At 39.7% G+C, this 20,377-nt stretch overlaps 6 protein-coding genes across 6 annotated transcripts; 3 read left to right on the forward strand and 3 right to left on the reverse strand.

Annotated features, from left to right (window-relative positions):
* Window positions 1-585: 585 nt before the first annotated feature.
* PUB15 (Plant U-Box 15) lies at window positions 586-3,548 on the forward strand. The gene is made up of 4 exons (XM_023657560.2): window positions 586-1,208; window positions 1,304-1,420; window positions 1,656-2,084; window positions 2,292-3,548. Exons 1-4 carry the CDS (start codon window positions 855-857, stop codon window positions 3,345-3,347), a joined length of 1,956 nt encoding a protein of 651 aa, XP_023513328.1. The 5' UTR covers window positions 586-854; the 3' UTR covers window positions 3,348-3,548.
* Window positions 3,549-5,082: 1,534 nt separating this feature from the next.
* Window positions 5,083-8,800, forward strand: LOC111776740 (uncharacterized). Its single transcript, XM_023656074.2, has 4 exons — window positions 5,083-5,300; window positions 6,763-7,438; window positions 7,539-7,622; window positions 8,439-8,800. Exons 2-4 carry the CDS (start codon window positions 6,763-6,765, stop codon window positions 8,534-8,536), a joined length of 858 nt encoding a protein of 285 aa, XP_023511842.1. The 5' UTR covers window positions 5,083-5,300; the 3' UTR covers window positions 8,537-8,800.
* A 1,088-nt stretch (window positions 8,801-9,888) lies between these two features.
* LOC111777034 (uncharacterized) lies at window positions 9,889-10,590 on the forward strand. The gene has a single exon (XM_023656478.2). The coding sequence runs from the start codon at window positions 9,889-9,891 to the stop codon at window positions 10,588-10,590; it is 702 nt and encodes a 233-aa protein (XP_023512246.2).
* Window positions 10,591-11,469: 879 nt separating this feature from the next.
* LOC111776938 (Tetratricopeptide repeat (TPR)-like superfamily protein) lies at window positions 11,470-14,493 on the reverse strand. Its single transcript, XM_023656357.2, has 2 exons — window positions 14,197-14,493; window positions 11,470-14,073 (listed from the first exon to the last, which is right to left on the reverse strand). Exon 2 carries the CDS (start codon window positions 13,832-13,834, stop codon window positions 11,546-11,548), a length of 2,289 nt encoding a protein of 762 aa, XP_023512125.1. The 5' UTR covers window positions 13,835-14,073; window positions 14,197-14,493; the 3' UTR covers window positions 11,470-11,545.
* Window positions 14,494-15,827: 1,334 nt separating this feature from the next.
* On the reverse strand, window positions 15,828-16,275 carry LOC111777659 (metallothionein-like protein 4A). Its single transcript, XM_023657362.2, has one exon. The coding sequence runs from the start codon at window positions 16,221-16,223 to the stop codon at window positions 15,957-15,959; it is 267 nt and encodes an 88-aa protein (XP_023513130.1). The 5' UTR covers window positions 16,224-16,275; the 3' UTR covers window positions 15,828-15,956.
* A 1,685-nt stretch (window positions 16,276-17,960) lies between these two features.
* LOC111776734 (protein EXORDIUM-like 5) lies at window positions 17,961-19,312 on the reverse strand. Its single transcript, XM_023656064.2, has one exon. The coding sequence runs from the start codon at window positions 19,251-19,253 to the stop codon at window positions 18,192-18,194; it is 1,062 nt and encodes a 353-aa protein (XP_023511832.1). The 5' UTR covers window positions 19,254-19,312; the 3' UTR covers window positions 17,961-18,191.
* Window positions 19,313-20,377: the final 1,065 nt, after the last annotated feature.

Here is a 20,377-nt window from a genome sequence, read left to right on the forward strand (position 1 = left end):
TTTCGAATCCTCGTTAGCATACTGCTCGGTGTCTAGCTCCAATACCATTTGTAACAGCTCAAGTTCATAGTCCACTTTGACTCGTTATATATCGCTGTCAGTCTCACATGTTAAAACTTATGGACGAAATAAATAAATTTAAATTTTAAAAAAAATAAAACTAAATTTATAATTTTCTTTATTCTTTTATACTCAAAATGAATATTCCTTCTAGTTCTTGCACGAGAGATGATCCCCCAATTGTTCAAAAGGCACAATACCCATGTGCCATGTGATTCCTAACACTGTATCCGCACATTTTTCTTCGACATAAATATTTAAAAATAATTAAAAAAAACCGCTAAATATTGTCATAAATACTCGTAACATTATCTTTAATTTTTCATAAACGTTTCACAATTATAATTTTAAATAATTTTCAGAAATTAAAGGAAGACTTTTATTGATTGGCAACTGAAGTGTGGATTTTTGTATTATCTTAATTTCAGTTATATTGAAAAAATGAAGATAAATTGAAAGAAAAAAGAAAATTATTTAGAGGGAATTTCGGATGATAAATGTTATTTTGGGTATGAACAGGCGTGAGATGGGTTGCAATTCGTCGCTCCATATGGTAATCACAGCAAAACCATAAAACCCGCGAATGCCGCTTCGTCCAATCAGTTTCTACACCACCGTTACTTTTTTCCTTTTCTTTTTCTCGGGAAAATGTCTCAATTTTCCGGGAAAATAGGGCGTCTTTAAATCAAAATCCCCACACCCACTTTAGAACTCCAATCAAACTCCAAAGGGTCAGAGTTTGTTGAAGGAAAACAGGGGGAAACAAAAAAAAAAACGAAGAACAACAGGTGGGTATGGAGAATGAATGTGGAGCGAAATTGATCGGAAATAATGGTTTGAGCCCACGTTCATCGGTTTCTAATGGCGGTCCAGATGGAACCGTCGATGTTCTTAAAGATTTGAAGGAAGCTAATGATTTAATCGAGGTTATTGGGGGTTTTTCTGGGTTTCGGAAAACGCAATCCAAGGAGTGTTTGAATTTGGTTAGGAGATTGAAGATGCTCGCGCCGTTGTTGGAGGAGATTCGTGACCTTTATGATATGGTTCCTGCTGAGGGTTTGAGTTCCCATATTGGTCAATTGAAAGAGGCGCTTCTTTTAGCCAAAAGGTTGCTGAAGAATTGCCACAATGGGAGTAAGATTTATCTGGTTAGTCTGTTCTTACTCTTTGATTCCTTTGTTCTTAGTTTTTGATGATATGATTATGCTTATTTTGGTGATTTTATGAGCGTTTGTTTATCTAGGCGTTTGATAATGAAGCTGTGATGGCGAGATTTCATTCTGTTTATGACAAATTGAAGGAAGCCCTTGATGGGATACCTTATGATGAACTTGGAGTCTCTGTTGAACTGAAAGAACAAGTAGATTTCTTCACCCTTTTGATTGATTGTTTGTTTAGTAACTCTCTGTAATGATATTATCATCTTTAGGACTCATGATTTGTTTTGTTTTTTCAGTTTAATCCGAACGGTCTCTCGTAATTCATAGAACATGTTTAGAACGACTCTTTCGATGCTTGAAAACACTTGAAAAGTTATTCCGAACACGTTCTTAGTTTACTGATTTTGGTTCATTTGCTTGCTTTCGTTTGTTCAGGTTGAGCTGATGTCGACGCAGCTCAAACGAGCGAAGTGTAGGAAAGATACACAAGATATGGAGTTAGCAATGGATATGATGGTTGTGTTTTCAAAAAATGATGAGAGAAATGCTGATCCTGTTATACTTGGAAGATTAGCAAATAAATTGGAACTGCATAAGGTTGCAGATTTGGAAGCCGAAACCGAAGCTATACAAAAGTTGGTTCAACGTCGATGTGTGTCGAATTCTGAAAATCTCCAGCAAATTATGGAGCTTCTATGCAAGTTTAAGAAAATTGCAGGTATGGAGAATAGTGTTGCTTCTGATGCTGCTCCTGTTGTGTTGAAACGTCTGCAACGGTGTCGGTCTACGTTAATCCCTCATGAATTCCTTTGTCCCATTTCGTTGGAAGTCATGACAGATCCTGTGATTGTGGCTACTGGGCAGGTATCTATTTTGCATTCTTTGGCTTTGATTGATATCATATGCTACACATGCTTGAGGTATCTTGATATCATTTGAAATGTTGTGATAGCTGATTTAAGTTTGTTCTTAGTGTTCTTGTATCTTGAGCTGGAAATAAAATCTGATGTTCTTGTATGGAACTCTGCCAATGATTTGTAAACTGAGCGGGTTAACCTTGTCGCTTGACAGACGTACGACCGTGATAGCATACAGACATGGTTGAATTCGAACCACCAGACATGCCCGAAAACAGGACAAACTTTGGTGCATTTGTCACTAGCTCCAAATTATGCCCTCAAGAACCTCATTTTGCAATGGTGTCAAAAGCACGACTATGAATTGCCGAAGAAGGAAGTAGGTTCCGGATTCGGCGATACTCCGCCTGATCTCGCTCGGGAAATCTCCTCTTTAGTTCACAATCTATCGTCGAGTCAGTTGGATGTTCAGAAAGAGGCTATCATCAAGATCCGTGTCCTCTCCAAGGAGAACCCCGAGAATAGAGTTTGGATCGCGAATAGCGGAGTCATCCCTCCGTTGGTTAAGCTTCTATCCTACCCAGATCTCAATTTCCAAGAGCACACGGTGACCGCTCTATTGAACTTGTCGATCGACGACGCGAATAAAAGACTCATAGCAAGAGAAGGAGCCATTCCTGCTATCATAGAAATCTTGCAGCATGGAACAGAGGAGGCTAAGGAGAATTCTGCTGCTGCACTGTTTAGCTTGTCAATGCTAGATGAAAACAAGGTTCTGATTGGAACTCTAAAGGGAATCCCGCCATTAGTAGCGCTTCTTCGAGACGGTACGATCCGAGGGAAGAAGGATGCTGCTACTGCACTCTTTAACCTGTCGATGAATCAAGCAAACAAGTCCCGAGCGATCAAAGCCGGCATCATACAGCCCCTTCTCTTTTTACTTCAAGATAAGAACTTAGGAATGGTTGATGAAGCTTTATCGATCTTGTTACTCCTCGCATCACATCCGGAGGGACGAACCGAGATCGGACGTAACTCTTTCATCGAGATTCTAGTGAACATCATAATCGACGGGACACCGAAGAACAAGGAATGTGCGACGTCGTTACTTCTCGAGCTGGGACGAAACAATTCGCCTTCCATTTTGGTTGCGCTGCAGTTTGGTGTATATGAACATTTGGTAGAGCTGACAAGATGTGGAACAAGTAGAGCACAGAGAAAAGCAAGCTCGCTTTTGCAGTATATGAGCAAATGTGAACACATTCCTTGACATTTGTGTAAAGATTTGTGATCATTGTATTTTAGGAACTGTAAAGCAGAATTTTTCTTCTTTTACATTTGCCTCTTATTGTTGTTGTTGTTGCTCTCAATGTGGCTTTTTCAAGAAGTTGACATATCAAAGCCAACAAACCACTCTGTACATAGCCTTTTAGTTATGTAATGGTGTATAACAAGAGGTGTTATTAGCTTATGGTTTTATACGAGGAAAAGATGAACCGAGTATCCCGATTTAGTCTTTATAATTTTAAATTTCTAACTATTTAGTTCCTATCTTAATTTTTGCATTTGTCGGTAAAGTTCGTATTCCTTACGGGGGTATGGAAACCCATATTTTTGTTTTTATTGTGAGATCTCACCTCGGTTGTAGAGGGGAACGAAATATTCTATACAGGAGTATAGAAACCTTTTTCCTATAGTCACGTTTTAAAATTGGCGACGGTGATACGTAACGGGCCAAAACAGACAATATCTACTCGCGATGGGCTTGAGCTGTTACAAATGGGTATCAAAGTTCGTCGCTGAACGGTATGAGCCACTAGTCAGAGTAGGGCTAGACCCTCTCCATACCAAATGTGTTTTAAAATGATGATACGTAACAAGCCAAAGCGAATAATATTTGTTAACGATGTACGTATCGTGATTTTTGTCACGGCCCAAGCCCAACTTCCTATCGTGATTTTTGCTCGGTTAAGTTTTTATTGTCACGGCCCAATTTGTTGGTAAAGTATGTATTCCTTACAGGGGTATGAGATCTCACCTCTTGTAGAGGGGAATGAAACATTCCTTACAGGGGTATGTAAACCTCTTCCTAAACATGTTTTAAAATCGTGAGGCTATGGTGATACGTAACATGCCAAAGCAGACAATATCTCCTAGCAAAGTTAGTTGTTGAACGATGCGAGCCACTAGTCAGAGTAGGGCTAGACTCTCTCCATAGCAAATGTGTTTTAAAATTGTGAGGGAATGATAAATAACAAGCCAAAGCGAACAGAACAACATTTGTACTTGGGCTGTTACGGTTATACTAAAAAAATTGGGTTGAACAATTACGGGAGGAAAGATTGAATCAATGATCTTTGGGACAATAAATTGATGTCTTAGTCGTGTATTGTAAGTGATCTGAACCTGCTCGGATTGAGCCTCCATAGATGCAAGTGAAGTGGGTGAGCATCACGATGGTTAACTAACTATCTCTTGTGGTCTAGAGAGGGCTTCTCACAAAGACTTTTAACAAAAGCTTTTCAGGCCGAGAAGCTAGAAGCCTTCTCGATGTTAATCATCCAGTTGCTTTACTCGTAAAAACAGAAAAACTAGAAGAAAATGAAAGAAAAACTCACAATAACTGATTTTTCTTTTACCCCATGAAAAGAAAGAAGGAACAGATGAAGGAGCTAAGCAGTAAGACCAATAAACAATCTAGAGTTCATATTATTCGTCTTTTATTTTTAAAAACTAAGTTTATAAATAATAATTCTAGCAAAATTTATTTATGTTCTTTGTTTCGTTGACTATTTTTAAAAATTCAACAAAATTTTGAAAATTAAAAAAAAAAAAAAAAAGTTTTTTTAAAATTTTTTTGAATTTTTTTTATGAATTTTTTGAAACATCTATTTATATCTAATTTAGATTTAGTAGATATAAATATAATTGTGGACCTAAATTTGAGCTTTTCATATATTATTATTATTATATAGTTTTGGCCCTTGAGGAGCCATGATGATCCACGTGTCTTTCGTCTTGTTAAATCCTCTCCGAATTTGCAGCAGCTTCAACATTTTGTGTCCAAATTTGATTCTGATGAGGAAATATAAATCCATTTTCAAGGTAATTTGATGGACTGAGCAGTGAACAAACTGTATGAATTTGAGAATCGAAGCTTTCTTCTTCCTTCCGATTCCACATGGCACTCCCTTCTCCATCGGAGCGCTTCCAATGAGCTAAGGTAAGAACGAATGCTTTTCATACAATTTGTTTCCGATTTCGTTCGACGAATTTTCCTTTTTCACGAAGAGGTTTCGGTTTCTGTGTTATTTTTCAAATGGAGATGATGATCAGCTCGTCTTTTGTCGTAGGAGTTCTCCTGAATTTACTTCTGCTTCGATTTGATTTCTACCTAGGTTTTCTCTGAGCTAGTTTCGTATTTTAAGAATTGATGGAGAATCATAACTTCCTATTGATGCGCGTTTTTTTTTTCTCTTCTGCTTCAAAATTTCATTCGTATAAGCCCTGCACTTCCGCATTTTAATCGTAAGAGAAACGAGGAGAAACTGGAAACTCATAGAGGAAGCAAGATACTTAATAGTTTATGCTCCTCAAGTTTGTATGCTTTCAGTGTGATTTCAATAGTTGAGTTTAATGCATTGTATTTCGTCCGTTCTGGTGACTTTACCTTTAGCTCTGAGATTCAGCTCCATTGTGTGTAAAGCAAAGCGGCTTCGATTAGCAACAAGCTTTGTCAATTTACCTATATCAAAGTATATTCTAGGGCTGTGGTTGATGAAAGAAATTTACCTTGGAAATGTGGAGCTGCTGCAATACTTTCTTGGGACAATTTGTGTTATTCTGGTTGATATCTAATATATCTTGTATTCTTTTGCTTTATTATCTAACAATTTACCGTTATATTGTTAGACGTCGAACAGCTTATTGTAAACCTTAAACCTAATTGAAAGGAGTCCCTCATGTTCAGCTGGTCCCATAGAGGTCTAAGCCTTCGGTAATAAATAGTATAGTACACTGATTTCTTGTTTTGACCCATAAGCTAAGACATGTTCTTCATGTTGCAACTAATAGAAAGGTAATCATCCTAAGAATCAGAGAGGGTCGAAGGCTCGAGCGAGGAAGGGTGGCGAAGGAAACCCATAATTAGAATGTGGGTATCTAGACTCGAGAGAGGGAATTTGTCACGCCTGTAAATAGTAGAAGTATGAAGAACGGGAGGGGTTTTGGAATTATGAGAAGTTTGCCCCTTAGGAAAGTGTTGCTGAACAAGAAAAAATGGTCATGAGTGGAGATTCTATGATTGCTGGAAGAACTGGGAAGTCTGACATTTGATTTCTTTTTATGGTTCTAAGACATGGAAAATAGTTTTTAAAGCTCATCTTGTTGGATGATTTTTGAAAATAATCGCTCTAACAAAATGGAAATATTGCTTCTCAAATAGAAATAGAAAGCATTCTCATTAATTATCTTTCCTTATGAGAGCTTCCATCAAAATGGATATATATCCATGCCCTGAAATTTATTGTTCATAAGCTAACATTTATTGTTCTATATCCATGTGTAGATCTGAGTGTTAATTTGAATGATACTGATTTCTAAAGGGTTTTATATCCACGCCCTGACATTTATTGTTCATCTTCATGTATGTATTATGTAACCCTTCAAACTTTTAAACTTCTCAGATGGTTCAGAAATCCATAGACTCCAAATTCAGTGAATATGGACATGGAAATTCTGGGAAGGACGTGCCTTCTCAGGAAAAGCAAATGCAGATTTCTGCAAAGAAGACAGCATTAAGGGACTTGCAAAATGATAATAGGGTCACAGCTTCCCATTGTACTGGAAGCTCTCCTCTTTTGAAGGAAAGAGGTCCGAGTAGTGACTTCATTAAAGTTTCTGGTAACAACCCAGCAACTCCGTCTCATCTCCATTCTTCGACTTCTAATGCTTCAAATGGGCATCTTGTTTACGTCCGTAGAAAGTCCGAGGTAGATATTGGGAAGAATAGTCCTTGTGATAGTACCAACATGAAAGGTGATTATCCAAATCTAAGTAAACTCGGTCAACTAGCTGAAACCGCGCATCTCAAATCCCAGGTTAAGGAGCTACAGAATCATTGCTTTCCAGCATTTGCTCCTTTTCCAATGGTGTCTCCCATGAATGCATCTGGAAAACCTTCAGTTCCTCATCACGTTGGAAAATATGGCATTAATTTCGCCACAGCAGAATCGAACTTCCATCCTGCACCTTCTACTGTCCCTTCAGGATGGAAAAATTTGCAGTGGGAAGACAGATATCATCAGTTGCAATTGTTATTGCATAAATTGGACCAATCAGATCAACAAGATTATCTTCAGGGTATGCTTTTGCTTTGCATTTAAGAAAGTGCTTTATCTTATTCCTGAAATGGTTTGACTGATCCTTATTTACTCCATGGATAATTTCACACTTCTATCAGTGCTTCGATCGCTTTCATCGGTTGAACTTAGCAGACATGCAGTCGAATTGGAAAGGAGATCCATTCAGCTCTCGCTTGAAGAAGGTAGTTTGATTTCTGGTTTTACATAATTTCACTTTCCTTTTTTATGATCTGGGGAAACTTAGTAGTCTGCAAATGGATTAATATCAAATCATGGTAGATCTCCTCAAAGTAATGTTGAGGATGGTTGGGAGTCCGACATTGGCTAATTAAGTGGTTGATAATGGGTTTATAAGTAAGAAATACATCTCCATTGGTATGAGGCCTTTTGGTGAAACTAAAAGTCCCGAGAGCTTTTGCTCGAAGTGGACAATATCATACCATTGTGAAGGGTCGTGGTTCCTAACATGGTATCAGAGTCATGCGTTTAACTTAGCTATGTCAATAGAATCCTTAAGTTTCGAACAAAAAAGTTGCTAGCGTCGAAAGTGCAGGCAAAAGTGACTCAAGTGTCAAAAAAATGGTGTACTTTGTTCAAGGGCTCTAGGGAAAAAAGTCAAGCCTCGATTAAGGGGAGACTGTTCAAGGGGAGACTGTTCGAGGGCTACATAGACCTCAGGGGAGGCTCTATGGTGTACTTTGTTCGGGGAGGATTAATGAGGATTGTTGGTAGTCCCACATTGGCTAATTAATGAGTACGAGGCCTTTTAGGAAAATCAAGAGTGAAGTCATGAGAGCTTATGCTCAAAGTAGACAATATCATATCATTGTAGAGGATCGTGGTTCCTAACAAGTAAGTTTAAAGCTTCTTTTCATTTCAGCCCAGTGGTAACTTGTATCAAGCATACATGTCTGCTCAATATATGAAACATCAAACAGCTTCCTTCTGCTTTGGAACATGATCATAGTAACTTAAAATTCCTCTTTTCTTCATCACAGCAAAAGAGCTGCAGCGAGTTGGGGTTTTGAATGTGCTGGAAAATCCTGTAAAGAGTATCAAAACGCCGTTGACTCATCACGACGGTTCAGAGACGTAAGAGTATGTGCAGCATACTGTTGTTCTTCACGTCGGTTGGACGATGAAAACGTGCTGGATTGCAGTTGAATCGAGTTTGTTCTGAATTCACAATTCTCGGTCGCCAACAACCGGAAGCTTGCTGGTTTCTTGTAATATTCTGCCAACTATTTCATTAACGATATTTCTCATTTGTTTTGCAAAGGTTGTAACAAAAGATTGCAACTGCATGCCTTGACTGACTGTTACCAGGAACAAGAATGGAAACAAAATCCCCTACTGGTCACATCCTCCTATACTTCCTTTTTCTTTGTTCTCCCTGTTGATCCGATTCCATACGTAGGTGTTCGAGATTTGTCGCTATTGAATTGGTTAGGTTAATCAACACGAGTCCCGTTCGACAAGCCAGGTCGGATTTGTAGGAAAATCAACACAACATACTTGCACACTTTTGGTCGGAGTGTCTATTTAATTATTATACCAACCGTTCATTTGGTTGTGATATTCCATTTTTAGTCACTAAATTGATCTCTGGGCAGAATTTTTAGAGATAAACTTGAGTTTTTCAAACTTAAACTAAAAACGAAATTAAATTGAAATAATGAATTTAAGATTAATTAAAATGATCTTTTTTTCAATCCAATCAAAATCAATTTAATCAATTTGTTCACTAGAATAAAGTGAAAAAGATGTATACTTGCTGTATTTACCGAAAAGAAATACATAACGCGATACGTATGTAATTTGATTATTTGTTAAGATTCAGATATTAATATATATATATATACATATACATACACACGCATATATATATACATATACATACACACGCATATATATATACATATACATACACACGCATATATATATACATATACATACACACACATATATATACATATACATACACACATATATATATATACATATACATACACACATATATATATGCTTGAAATTTTATAAATCCTATATCTTTCCTTTTTTTTTCCCTTCTTTTCTACTATAATTTTTTGCTTTTAATCTTGTATTTAATAAAATTTTAAAATATTTGAAATATTAAAATTAATTGAATCTTAAATTTTCTTTTATCTCTAATAGAATTTTAAATCTTCAATTTCATATCTAGCTGGACAACTAATTTGAAAAATATTGAAATTGGAGAAATTAAATTTGTAATTTTAACCAAAAAAAAAAAAAAAAAAAAAAAAAAAAAAAAGGGAATTATTGAAGAGAAATTACAAAACTACCCTTCCCCCAATGTATAACTAACTCTAAAAACATTTATGAAAAAAGAAAAGAAAAGAAAAAAAAGTAAACCGCTTAAATTCAAATGTGAAGGGGTGTAACTGAATTTCAGTTATTGTGTGTGTAATGTCTACAAAAACCACTCCTCCTCCATCTTTCTACTCTTTTACTTCATATTCTCTTCCCATTATGGATTCTCCTTCCCGTTCTCTGTTTCCCTTCACCGTTTTCCCCCCTCCCTCTCCCTCCCATTCTTCCCTTCCGGCCCCCAATTCCCGCCGGAAGCGGACTAAGTTCATCAGACCCACCGCCGCCGCCGCCGCCCCCCCTCTTCATTCTCCGTCCACTCCCAAGTCCAAGCACGCCAAGAAACCGGACCCTACCGCTCCCAAGATCACTCGCCCCTGTACTGAGTGCGGCAAGACCTTCTGGTCATGGAAGGCTCTGTTCGGCCACATGCGCTGCCATCCCGAGCGTCAATGGCGAGGAATCAATCCGCCGCCTAATTTCCGCCGATCGACTGCCACTGACGAAGATCACGAAATCGCTGCCTGTTTGATTATGTTAGCGAATGGCCCTAATGCGATCGATCCTACTGAAGCGGTTACTGAAACGGACGGTGATTGTCGAGAAAATCAAGAATCGGCGGCGGCGGCGTTAGTGTTTGGACAGAGAGGCGTGAAAGAAGAAGAAGAAGATGATGATGATGATGATGATGATGGTTATTTGGACTTGAATTTGCCTCCTCCAATGGAAGACATTGAAGAACATTCTTCATCATCCTATTGTTCAGGGATTGTTTTGGATCTGAGATTAGGGCCTAATTAAACTCTGATTTTCCAAATTTCCCAGAAAATTACAAACTTTCTTGTAAATGTTTTAACTCAATTACCAAATCTCAAATACAAAACTAAATTTGTTGTTCAATACTCATACATTTATATCCACAATTCATCAATAAATTTCATACCCATTACTTTATTCCTACTTTTAATCATATATATATATATATAATCTTTTTTTTTCTAATTTTTCTCGACCATTCATATTATTGTCGTGATGTGGTACCATAAGCAACGTTTTAACTATAATAAAAGCTATTTGAAGTATGTTGATTACTCGAAAAAAGAAGTGAACTATAAATTTTAATAGCGTGATAGTGATTAGAATAGATGATACTAATCAATCCCGCAAAGTTGAATAGATGCAAACTTCAACCACTGTATGGGGATGAAGAATTGTTCGTTGGTAGGCAAAAGTTACCCAAGTGATTGATCTATGCTACGAACTGATTAAAAAAAAGGTTGAAAGCTTCCATTCAAAGTAAGGTAAGAAGGTTCGTTCGGTCAAAGACAGAGGCATAGTCCAGTTCCATCTCTAATCTTTAAGAGGGCGAAACCTGTTGAAGCATGATAGCATGCAAAGAACGTACCGCCTTGAAAAAAAATTCTCAAGCCAAATTAGCTTGTTACCAATATTGAAAAGTTTTTGGCTGCGGTTTTGCTATATGTTCTGAACAGTTACAGATGAAGCTAGAAAAGTAGGCGGCTATGATAGTTGGTGCTTCTTTGTCGGCTATGATCAGCGGAGGCTGAGGGGCGAGCGCAGCAGCTATATAGACCCCTTCCTTTCTGTTGTCCCGGTTTACTAGTTTGTGCATCTTTGTCAGCTATGATCAGTAGAGGTCGAGGGAGCAAGCGCAGTAGCTACATGGACGCCTTCCTTTCTTTTGTTGCACTCGAGGAAATGAGATACCGACCGAGAAGAAAAACCCGACTCTACATCAAATCAAATACATGTCCATTTGAATAGCATCTAAAACTTTCAAATAATCAATCTTCATTACACTGTGCAATTGTTCAACCATTAAATAGATCTCATCAGCTCTTGGATTGAACTCATCTCCAGCAACAAATCTCCAACTCTGTGAGTTAATATGCACCAAACTGTATCCAGCAACAACCTTGACTCCTCTCTCTTTTGCCAACCTCCTCATCTTTGCAGAATCACTCATTAGCCCGCAGTTCGCATACAAGTTCGACGCAAGCATGTAGCCAGTCGAGTTCAACGGTTCGAGTTCAAGAACACGAGAGGCCGCTCCCGAGCCAAGCACAATGTTTCCATAGCTCCTACAAGAGCTCAATAGTGTCCCCCAAATGCTGGCCCCTGCTTCCATTTCTTCAGGCATCTTCTCAATCAACTCTAATGCGTCTTTGAATTTCCCCGCTCGGGCTAACATGTCGACGACGCATGAGTAGTGCTCCAAACCCGGTGTAATTTCATGTTTCTTCGCCATGGATTTGAAAGAAGAGAGCCCTTCTTCCACTAGTCCTCCATGGCTACAAGCAGACAGCAATGACAGGGCGGTCACAGCATTCGGCTTCATGTCGTATTGTTTCATCTTTTCGAACAAAAGTAAGGCTTCGTGAGCGAGACCGTTGATGCCGAAGGCAGATATCATAGCGCTCCAACAGACGACATTCTTTTCTGGGATTTGGTTGAAGGCTCTAATGGAGGCTGCTATATCTCCACATTTTGAGTACATGTCAATAATGGCAGTTCCAACAGCTACTTCACTAGCCAAACCTCTTCTAACAGCTATACCGTGAGCCCATTTCGATCGTCTTGATTCAGCAGAAACAGCACAAGCCTCCATAAGATTCATAATCGATACCTTGTTCGGTTTCACCTCTTCATTCATTCGCTTGAAGATCGATATCGCTTTGTCGGGATCGCCATTGTAGGCAAAGCCTGCAATCATGGTGCTCCAAGTAACTACATCTTTCTTCTTCATTCCATCAAAAAGTATGCCTGCAAGCTCAATCAGATTGCATTTCGCATAAGCATCAATCACAGAGTTCATCACCAACTCGTTCGATTCATATCCTCGTCGTATAATCGCGCCGTGGACAGACCTGCATTGTAACGAATCCAGAAAATGCTTAAATATCTGAAGAACATTCACAAAAGTCACCTCATCTTTCTCAACCCCTTCTTCCACCATTGTCCTCAGCAACGCCACAGCTTCCAAAGGCTTCTCGTTGAGGGCATACGCCGACAACATCGAATTCCACGAGACGATATTCTTCTCAGGCATCGCCTTGAAAGCTTTAAATGAAGAATGAACCTTGGAACATTTGGAATACATGTCTATCAAGGAGTTCCCAACAAACAAATCATCTTCCAAGCCCCTACAAACCACCAATCCATGCACCATTGTTCCAAGTGAAATATCTCTCAAGTTGGTGCAAGCTTTTAGAACACTTACAATGGTTACCCCATCAGGTGAAATGCCAGCCTCTGTCACCATATCTCGAAACATCAGCAGCCCATGTTCGTCTTCCCCAATTTGCACAAAACCTCCTGTCATCACACTCCAGGAAACGATATCATTTCTCACATACATTTCATCGAACAGTTTGTGGGCAAGAAACATATCTACTTCAGTATATAAGCTCAACAGAGAGTTTTGAACCGAAACAATGGCAGAGAAACCAGAGCGAATTATATAACCATGAGCCGCAAAGCCTTCACAATATGATTTACGCTCACGAAATGCCTGAATTACAATTACCAACGAAGAAACATTGGGCTGAAAATCGGCGAATCTGGCCATTTTAAACCACCACAAACCTGCCATTACGCCCCCATTTGAGAAATTTCCATGAACCATCACGTTCCAAGACACCGAATCCTTGTTCTTCAGAGAAACAAAAGCGCGGTGTGCGGAATCCAAATCACCCCATTTCATATACAAGTCGATAGCGGAATTAGCAACGGAAGTGGAAGATTGGCATCCTTGTTTGATCAGACATCCGTGCATAGCGGTTCCAAGTTTGAAAGAAACGTTGGAACATGCTTTGAGAATCGAAGGGAGCACCGAGGAGTCTGGCAATTGAGATCCAGAGAGTCTGATTTCGCGGTAAAGTTGGAGAGCTTCTCGCCATTTTCCGGAAGATGATGCTTCTTTGATGGTTGAAATCGAATTGGAGAGCCTCAAACCAGAGTGGATATTTGAGAAGCGCATTCTAGTGAACGAGCATGGTGCCGGCATCAGCAATGGAGCAAACATGGCCGTTCCTCAGACGCAGTAGGTCCGACAACTTCAATGCCGTTTTCGTTCATTTTCTAGGGGGAAATCGATCGATAGTTTCAAATTTTCTGAAATTGATCTGTTTTTACTTGTTCATACGAAATTTAGGGCGGAAGAGATGGGTTGGGCGGCGGGACGTGGCTGGATTGCTCGAGAAACGGCGGAGTTGCATTCATCACAAACTTCGTTTCTTGAAGGTAAGATGGATTTGGGTATCACTAGTTTCATAAAAACTACTTAGAAGCATCATTGTTGTGCAGTGTTATAGCGATAATTGAAACCTGAGATAGTTAAAAGAGGCACTAAACTGGAATTTGAATCCTTTGAAGGGTCTGATTTACCTGTTTTGGTCGCCTAAGTCTGCAAACTTGTGCTTAAATTGGAGAAGCTGCAAGCAGACCTTAGAAAGGTCTAAACATTGTTCAAGTTGGGCCATGTCAAGGATCTAGATTGAAAATGAAGATAGAACATGCTAGCTTTGTTTGTTTGTGTTTGTGCTGTGTACTGTGACATAGGTAAAGCTGATTGAATTCTTGAAAGGTAGAGGAAGATTAAAGATAGAACATGTTTGTTAGCCATGTTTGGGATGTTGTATACTGGTGAATAGGAAAAAAGTGTGAAGGACAGGCTAATGATTGATGCAGATTCAAGTTAGAACACTTGCTTTAAAACAGTGGATATATGTAAGAACAGAGCGTCATGTTCAAGAACTGTAAACATGGCTGAAGCTCATCTCAAGTATTCTTAGGCCAACAGAGATGAACGATGATGTTCATCCTTAATTAGTCGATGTGGGATTCTTCCTCTTTCAACCATCCTTAATTAGTCGATGTGGGATTCTTCCTCTTTCAACCATCCTCCCCTCGAACAAAATACACTATGAAACCTCGCTTGAGGCCCATAGAGCTCCTCCCCTAAAGAACAACCTCCCCTTAATTGAACCTCGACTCTTCCTCTCGAACCCTAAAAATAAAACACACCCTGGAGAGGCCTCTCCTGAGGCATATGCCGCCGATACTCAACTTATTCTCTAAAGCCCTCGAACAAAGTATACCATTTATTCAACACTCTCGTCACTTTTTACTAGACCACCTTCAAAACTTACGACTCCTTTGATTCTATGGTCTCTAATACCATGTTAGAGACGAGACTAAACTCTCAAAGCTTTATGTTTTAAATTTTGATTTCTCCTAGAGGCCTCGTACGATCAATAAAGATGTTATTTGGAGTTTGTTCTACCTTAGTTAATTAAGTGAAAGATCGTGAGGAATACTAAAGATCGTGAGGAATACTATCTCCATTGGTATGAGACCTTCTGGAGAAGCCCATGAGAGCTTATGCTCAAAGTAGACAATATCATATCACTGTGGAGAATCGTTATTCATAACATGATATCATAACTATACCCTAAACTTAGCCATGTCAATAGAATCCTAAAATATCAAACAATTGAATTGTGAGCCTTGAAGGTGTAGTCAAAAGTGATTAAAGTGTCGAACAAAGGGTGTAGATTGTTCTTGTTCATTGTTCGAGGGCTTTAGAGAAAGAAGTCGAGCTTCGATTAAGGGGAGACTATTCAAGAGATCCATATACGTCAGGAGAGGCTTATCATGGGTTCCTAAGTGAAGAATACTATCTCTATTCGTATGAGACCTTTTGGGGGAAACCCAAAGCAAAGCCACGAGAGCTTATACTCACAATGGAGCATATTGTATCATTGTGGAGAGTCGTGATATTCTTTATTTATAAACTCTTAATCAAAGAGGTTAGACTCCTCTCCCCCACCATCCTCGCCCATAGTTTGATTTTTGGCGACAGAGACACCGATCTGGCAAAGAACAGGAAGCCATTTTCTTAGGTTTTTCTGAGAAATCCATGGAGAAACTGAAATGGGTTTGCTCCATTGTCGCATAGGACCGTAAAGAACAGTGAAACGTTGTTGGCTAAGTGGGTGTTGTTGTAAACAGAGATATTCGATACAGAGCACAACCTCAGTTTTATTCCATCTATATACTCACTCTCTCACAAACACAACACCTTACATCACCATTTCACTATACACAAACCAACCCAATACCACACCGGCAAATTACAACAACTCTCAATCTGCACATCGGCAAATTTCACACCGGCAATCCTCCCCGCACCTGCACTTACCCCTTCCCACTCCCACCACCGCACTCGGACAAGTACAGGGGTCGCACCCACAATGCTCCCCGCACGGGCACTGCCGATGCGCCACCTCTCCCCCCGCCGTCGCCGTTGCACACTTACAAGCGTTGCCACCGGGACAGGGAACGGCGCAACCACAGCTCTGGTTGCAAGCTCTGATTCCACCGCGTACGCCGCCACCACCAGGTTCTGCCATTGTTATCTCCTCTGCTTCCCTTACTCTGTTGGATTAGTTTTAGTTTATATAATTTCGAACCCTTTAATTCTTTTCTGCTCCTTTTGCCAAATGACGGGTTGAGTTCTGCTTCAGGGTTACACGTGGCAATGCACGTGGCTACCTCCCTCGCCATGTCTGCATTAAGTGGAAGAAGATCATCCTTTGTCGGTTTGTCTTGTTATGATGATATCTATGAATTTATGATATATTTTTTCTTTTTTTAAATAATGGTTTCTTTGAGCTATATGGAACTTGAGGTCTTAGGCCACTTTCTGGCTCAATTATAAGAACTACACGGTTAAATGTGTTTTTGCACCAAATAATTAAATGTGTTTTGCATAAAATAATTTTATGTTGAACGATTTTTAAGGAATTTTACGTGAGTGAGGATAAATGTGATGTCTCACGTTGTTTGTTGAGGAGAGCAAACCACCATTTATAAGGTGTGGAAACCTTCCTCTAGTAGACGCGTTTTAAAATCTTAAGGGGAAACTCGAAAGGAAAAGCCCAAAGAGGACAATATCTGTTAGCGGGGGATCTGGGCCGTTACAAATGGTATCAAAGCCAGACACCGGACGATGTGTCAGCCTTCTCGCTGTTCCCCGAAGGGGGTAGACACGAGGCATTGTGCTAGTAAGAACGCTGGCCCCAAAGGGGGTGGATTTTGGGGCGGTCCCACTTCAATTGGAGGAAGGAAAGAGTGTCAGCGAGGACGCTGGGCCCCGAAGGGGGTGGGTTGTGATGTCCCACATTGGTTGGGGAGAAGAACAAACCACCATTTATAAGAGTGTAGAAACCTTCCCCTAGTAGACACGTTTTAAAGCCTTGAGGGGAAGCCCGGAAGGGAAAGCCCAAAGAAGACAATAAACCCAAAGAAAACAATATCTGGTAGCGGTGGATCTGTGCCGTTACAACAAAACATGTTGGAATGACCTATGATTTACTAGAATAGTCCAAAAATGTTGGGACCATCTTGTACCGAATCTTGGGACCTGAGACGAAAGAACATAATCAAGTATGGGTCGGTACTAAAAAAGTAGTATTTTTTTATATGACCAAAATAAAAATTAAACAAAAAGACACGTGGCAGTTTTGTCTGTTTGTGGATTGAATAGCAAGGAATAGCCTTTTTGTTTGAATGTCATGTGAGGGGTGGGAATATGTCCCATCCAAGTTCCAACTCAGAGATCGAGACACCCTTTTTGTTATTGGGCCCCCACCAATAAGTGGGCCGCTACTGCCTCCTCTGGCCCATTTAATTTCTACTTCGTTGACTAATTCAAAATACTATTTATTCTCTAACCCTTCCAAATTTATGTATTTCTGAACTGGCCCCCATTCCTTCAAACAAATATAATCTAATATTTTGCACTTTAGTCCTAAAAGTTTTCGAATTCACATTTTAGTCACCCAATACTGAATTTTGAAAATATGGAAAGTGGTGGGGGTGAAAGTGAGAATATTTAATAATAATATTATTATAATATAATAGGAGCGATGTAATTGGGTCCCATCATGAGCTGTTTGATCACAAATTATGTGGGCCCCTCTCCTTTGGGACTTGTTGTTTGTCCCCAAAAAAAAAATATATATAAATTTTAGGTTAAATTAAAATAATAATGAGAAAATTTAAGCTTATTAAAAAGAATTAATACAATATTTTTTTTTTCAAAATTCACAGAAAGAAAAAATCATATTCAATTATTAATAAATAAATTAATGAAAAGTTTAAAATTTTATATATTAATATATACCATAGAAACTGTAATAAATTCATAGAACCCCCGGCCCCCCTCCACTTGTCCCTGCAATCCGTCCACTGCGGCACGGCGGAGCCACCGATCTCTACGGCGGATGCTCAAGCTGAGCTCATCGGCGCCGCCGAGTTCTTCTTCAAGTTACAACATAATAACGACGAAACTGATCGGAAATTGAAACTTCCACCACTCAATCCAAAGCATTGGGACCGGCACAGGCCTTCAGAACTGGACTCCATAGCCACTGCAACAAGAACTTCCTTCCATTTCTCCCATTCACATTAAACGTCCTTCCTTCTCCATCCCTCATTACCTGCCCTATATACCCGCCGCCGCCACCGGTGCCGTACAAACCCTCGCAGAGGTCCGCAATCTCCGTCGGCGCTGTCGGATCCTCACCGGCATACCAAGCATTCACCAACGGATTCGAAGCGACTTCAGCTAATTCATGGCCTATAACACTAATCATTCCGTCTAACGCAACGTCTCGATTCGGCGGCGAGAGAACGCCGGGACCACCGCCGGCCATATACGCCGGCACGGCGAAAGGATAGGCGCATTGCTCAGGGCACTGCTTGCCGGAGTGACCAACCCAAGCATAGGGGAGCGTGTAGCCCACCATGGAAGGGAAGGTGAAGTAATGGAACCCGCAAACTGCTCGACAAAAGTCCTGCATCGTAACATCCTGAGAAGTGAGCACCAGAAACATCCCGTTCCGGTGGTCAACCGGAAACGGCGCAGATCGAACGGCAGTTGCAATAACCTGCTGAATGGAGAGGCGAGTAAGGTCAGTGCCATGGGAGTGGTGGAGGTCGGAATGTTCACCGGCAATGACGACGGAACGGGAGACATTAGCGCCGGTTTGATCGGTGTAAAGCGAGACGGTTTGCCACCACTCAGCAACCGAAGGAGAAGGAGGAGCACGGCGGGGATCGGGGGCGGAAATGGAGAGAAGAAAGTCCTTGATTAGGAATTTCTGGGAGACGGACCATTTGCCGTACCAGACAAGGTAAATATTGATGGGGGAAGAGGAAAGAACAGGGCCCATGTGGTAGCGGAGATTGACGAAATCGGAGGAGCCCTCGAATTTCTTAGAGGAGGAGAAGGATTTAGCGGGAAGCTTAGGGTTAAAGAAGTGGGCGTTGGCGTCAAGAGTTCGAAAGGAAGGGGAGGCGGCCATTGAAGAAGGAAGGAAAGTTGCAGAGACGGCGAGGAGGAGGAGGAGGAGGAGGAGGAAGGAGAGAGACGCCATTGTTAGGGTTTGGAGGAAGTGGAGAAGAAGAAGGGGAAGGGGAAAGGTTTTATAAAAGTGAGTGAGTGAGTGAGTGAGTGAGAATAGGATGAATGGGAGGGAAATGGGCTGGTGACAGCTAGCAATGCCTTCGTGTTTTTTTTTTTTTTTTTTTTTTTTTTTTTTTTTAATTTAAAAAAATAAGTGTGTAACTAAATGTGGGTGTTTTGGTAATTTTGGGTGATGTTCTCAACCAATTATTTAAATGTGGTTTTGAATCTTTTTCTCCCTTTTACATATTTTTAAAAAAATAAATAAAAATTTGTAGTGGTACGGTGTCGTATGGATTAATGAATGACAGTTATACACATATATATATATATAGAAATTAAAAAAAAAATCATTAGCTAAATTATATATATATATATATATATATATATATAGAAATTAGGTTAAATATTATATTATATTTTTACAATTTATTATAAACATTTTTTAAATTTAAAATTATATTTATATACAAAGGTAAATTATCCATTTTTAAAAATTAATATTTTATATAAAAAATATATAAAAACTAGAGAAATTTTTCCTCCAAAAACTCTATTCTTCCAAATTCTCTCTCCAAGATTTCATGGGAATATGAATTGAAATAGAAGAAGAGACAGCCCAGTTTTCGGTTTCATCTTTCAAAGCAGTTAAGGTAGAGAAAGGATAGGTTCAGTCTCTTTCCTCTCCCTTCTTTCACGGTAAACTCTCATTCATCGAGAGTCTTGACTTCCCGTTTGTTCCGGCTCATTCATCTTTCGTCTTGACTTCCTTCCTTAAACCTACGAAAAAGTTTAAAGCCTTGCGGGAAAGCTCAAAAAGGGGAAAGCCCAAAGAGGACAATATGTACTAACGGTGGATCTGGGACGTTACAATGAGAGCTTACAATATTATACCATTGTGGAGATCCGTGATTCCTGACATGGTATCAGAGCCATGCACTTAGCCATATCAATAGAATGAGCCTCGAAGGTGTAGTCACGTGTTAGAATGAGCCTCGAAGGTGTAGTCACATGTCGAACAAAGTCCGCGAAAGTAGTCGAGCCTCAATTAAGGGGAGGCTTATAGTGTACTTTGTTCAAGGGGAATTCCTAACA

The sequence above is a fragment of the Cucurbita pepo genome, chromosome 16 (assembly GCF_057944985.1).
Source record: "Cucurbita pepo subsp. pepo isolate OVF chromosome 16, ASM5794498v1, whole genome shotgun sequence".
Taxonomy (NCBI): Eukaryota; Viridiplantae; Streptophyta; class Magnoliopsida; order Cucurbitales; family Cucurbitaceae; genus Cucurbita; species Cucurbita pepo.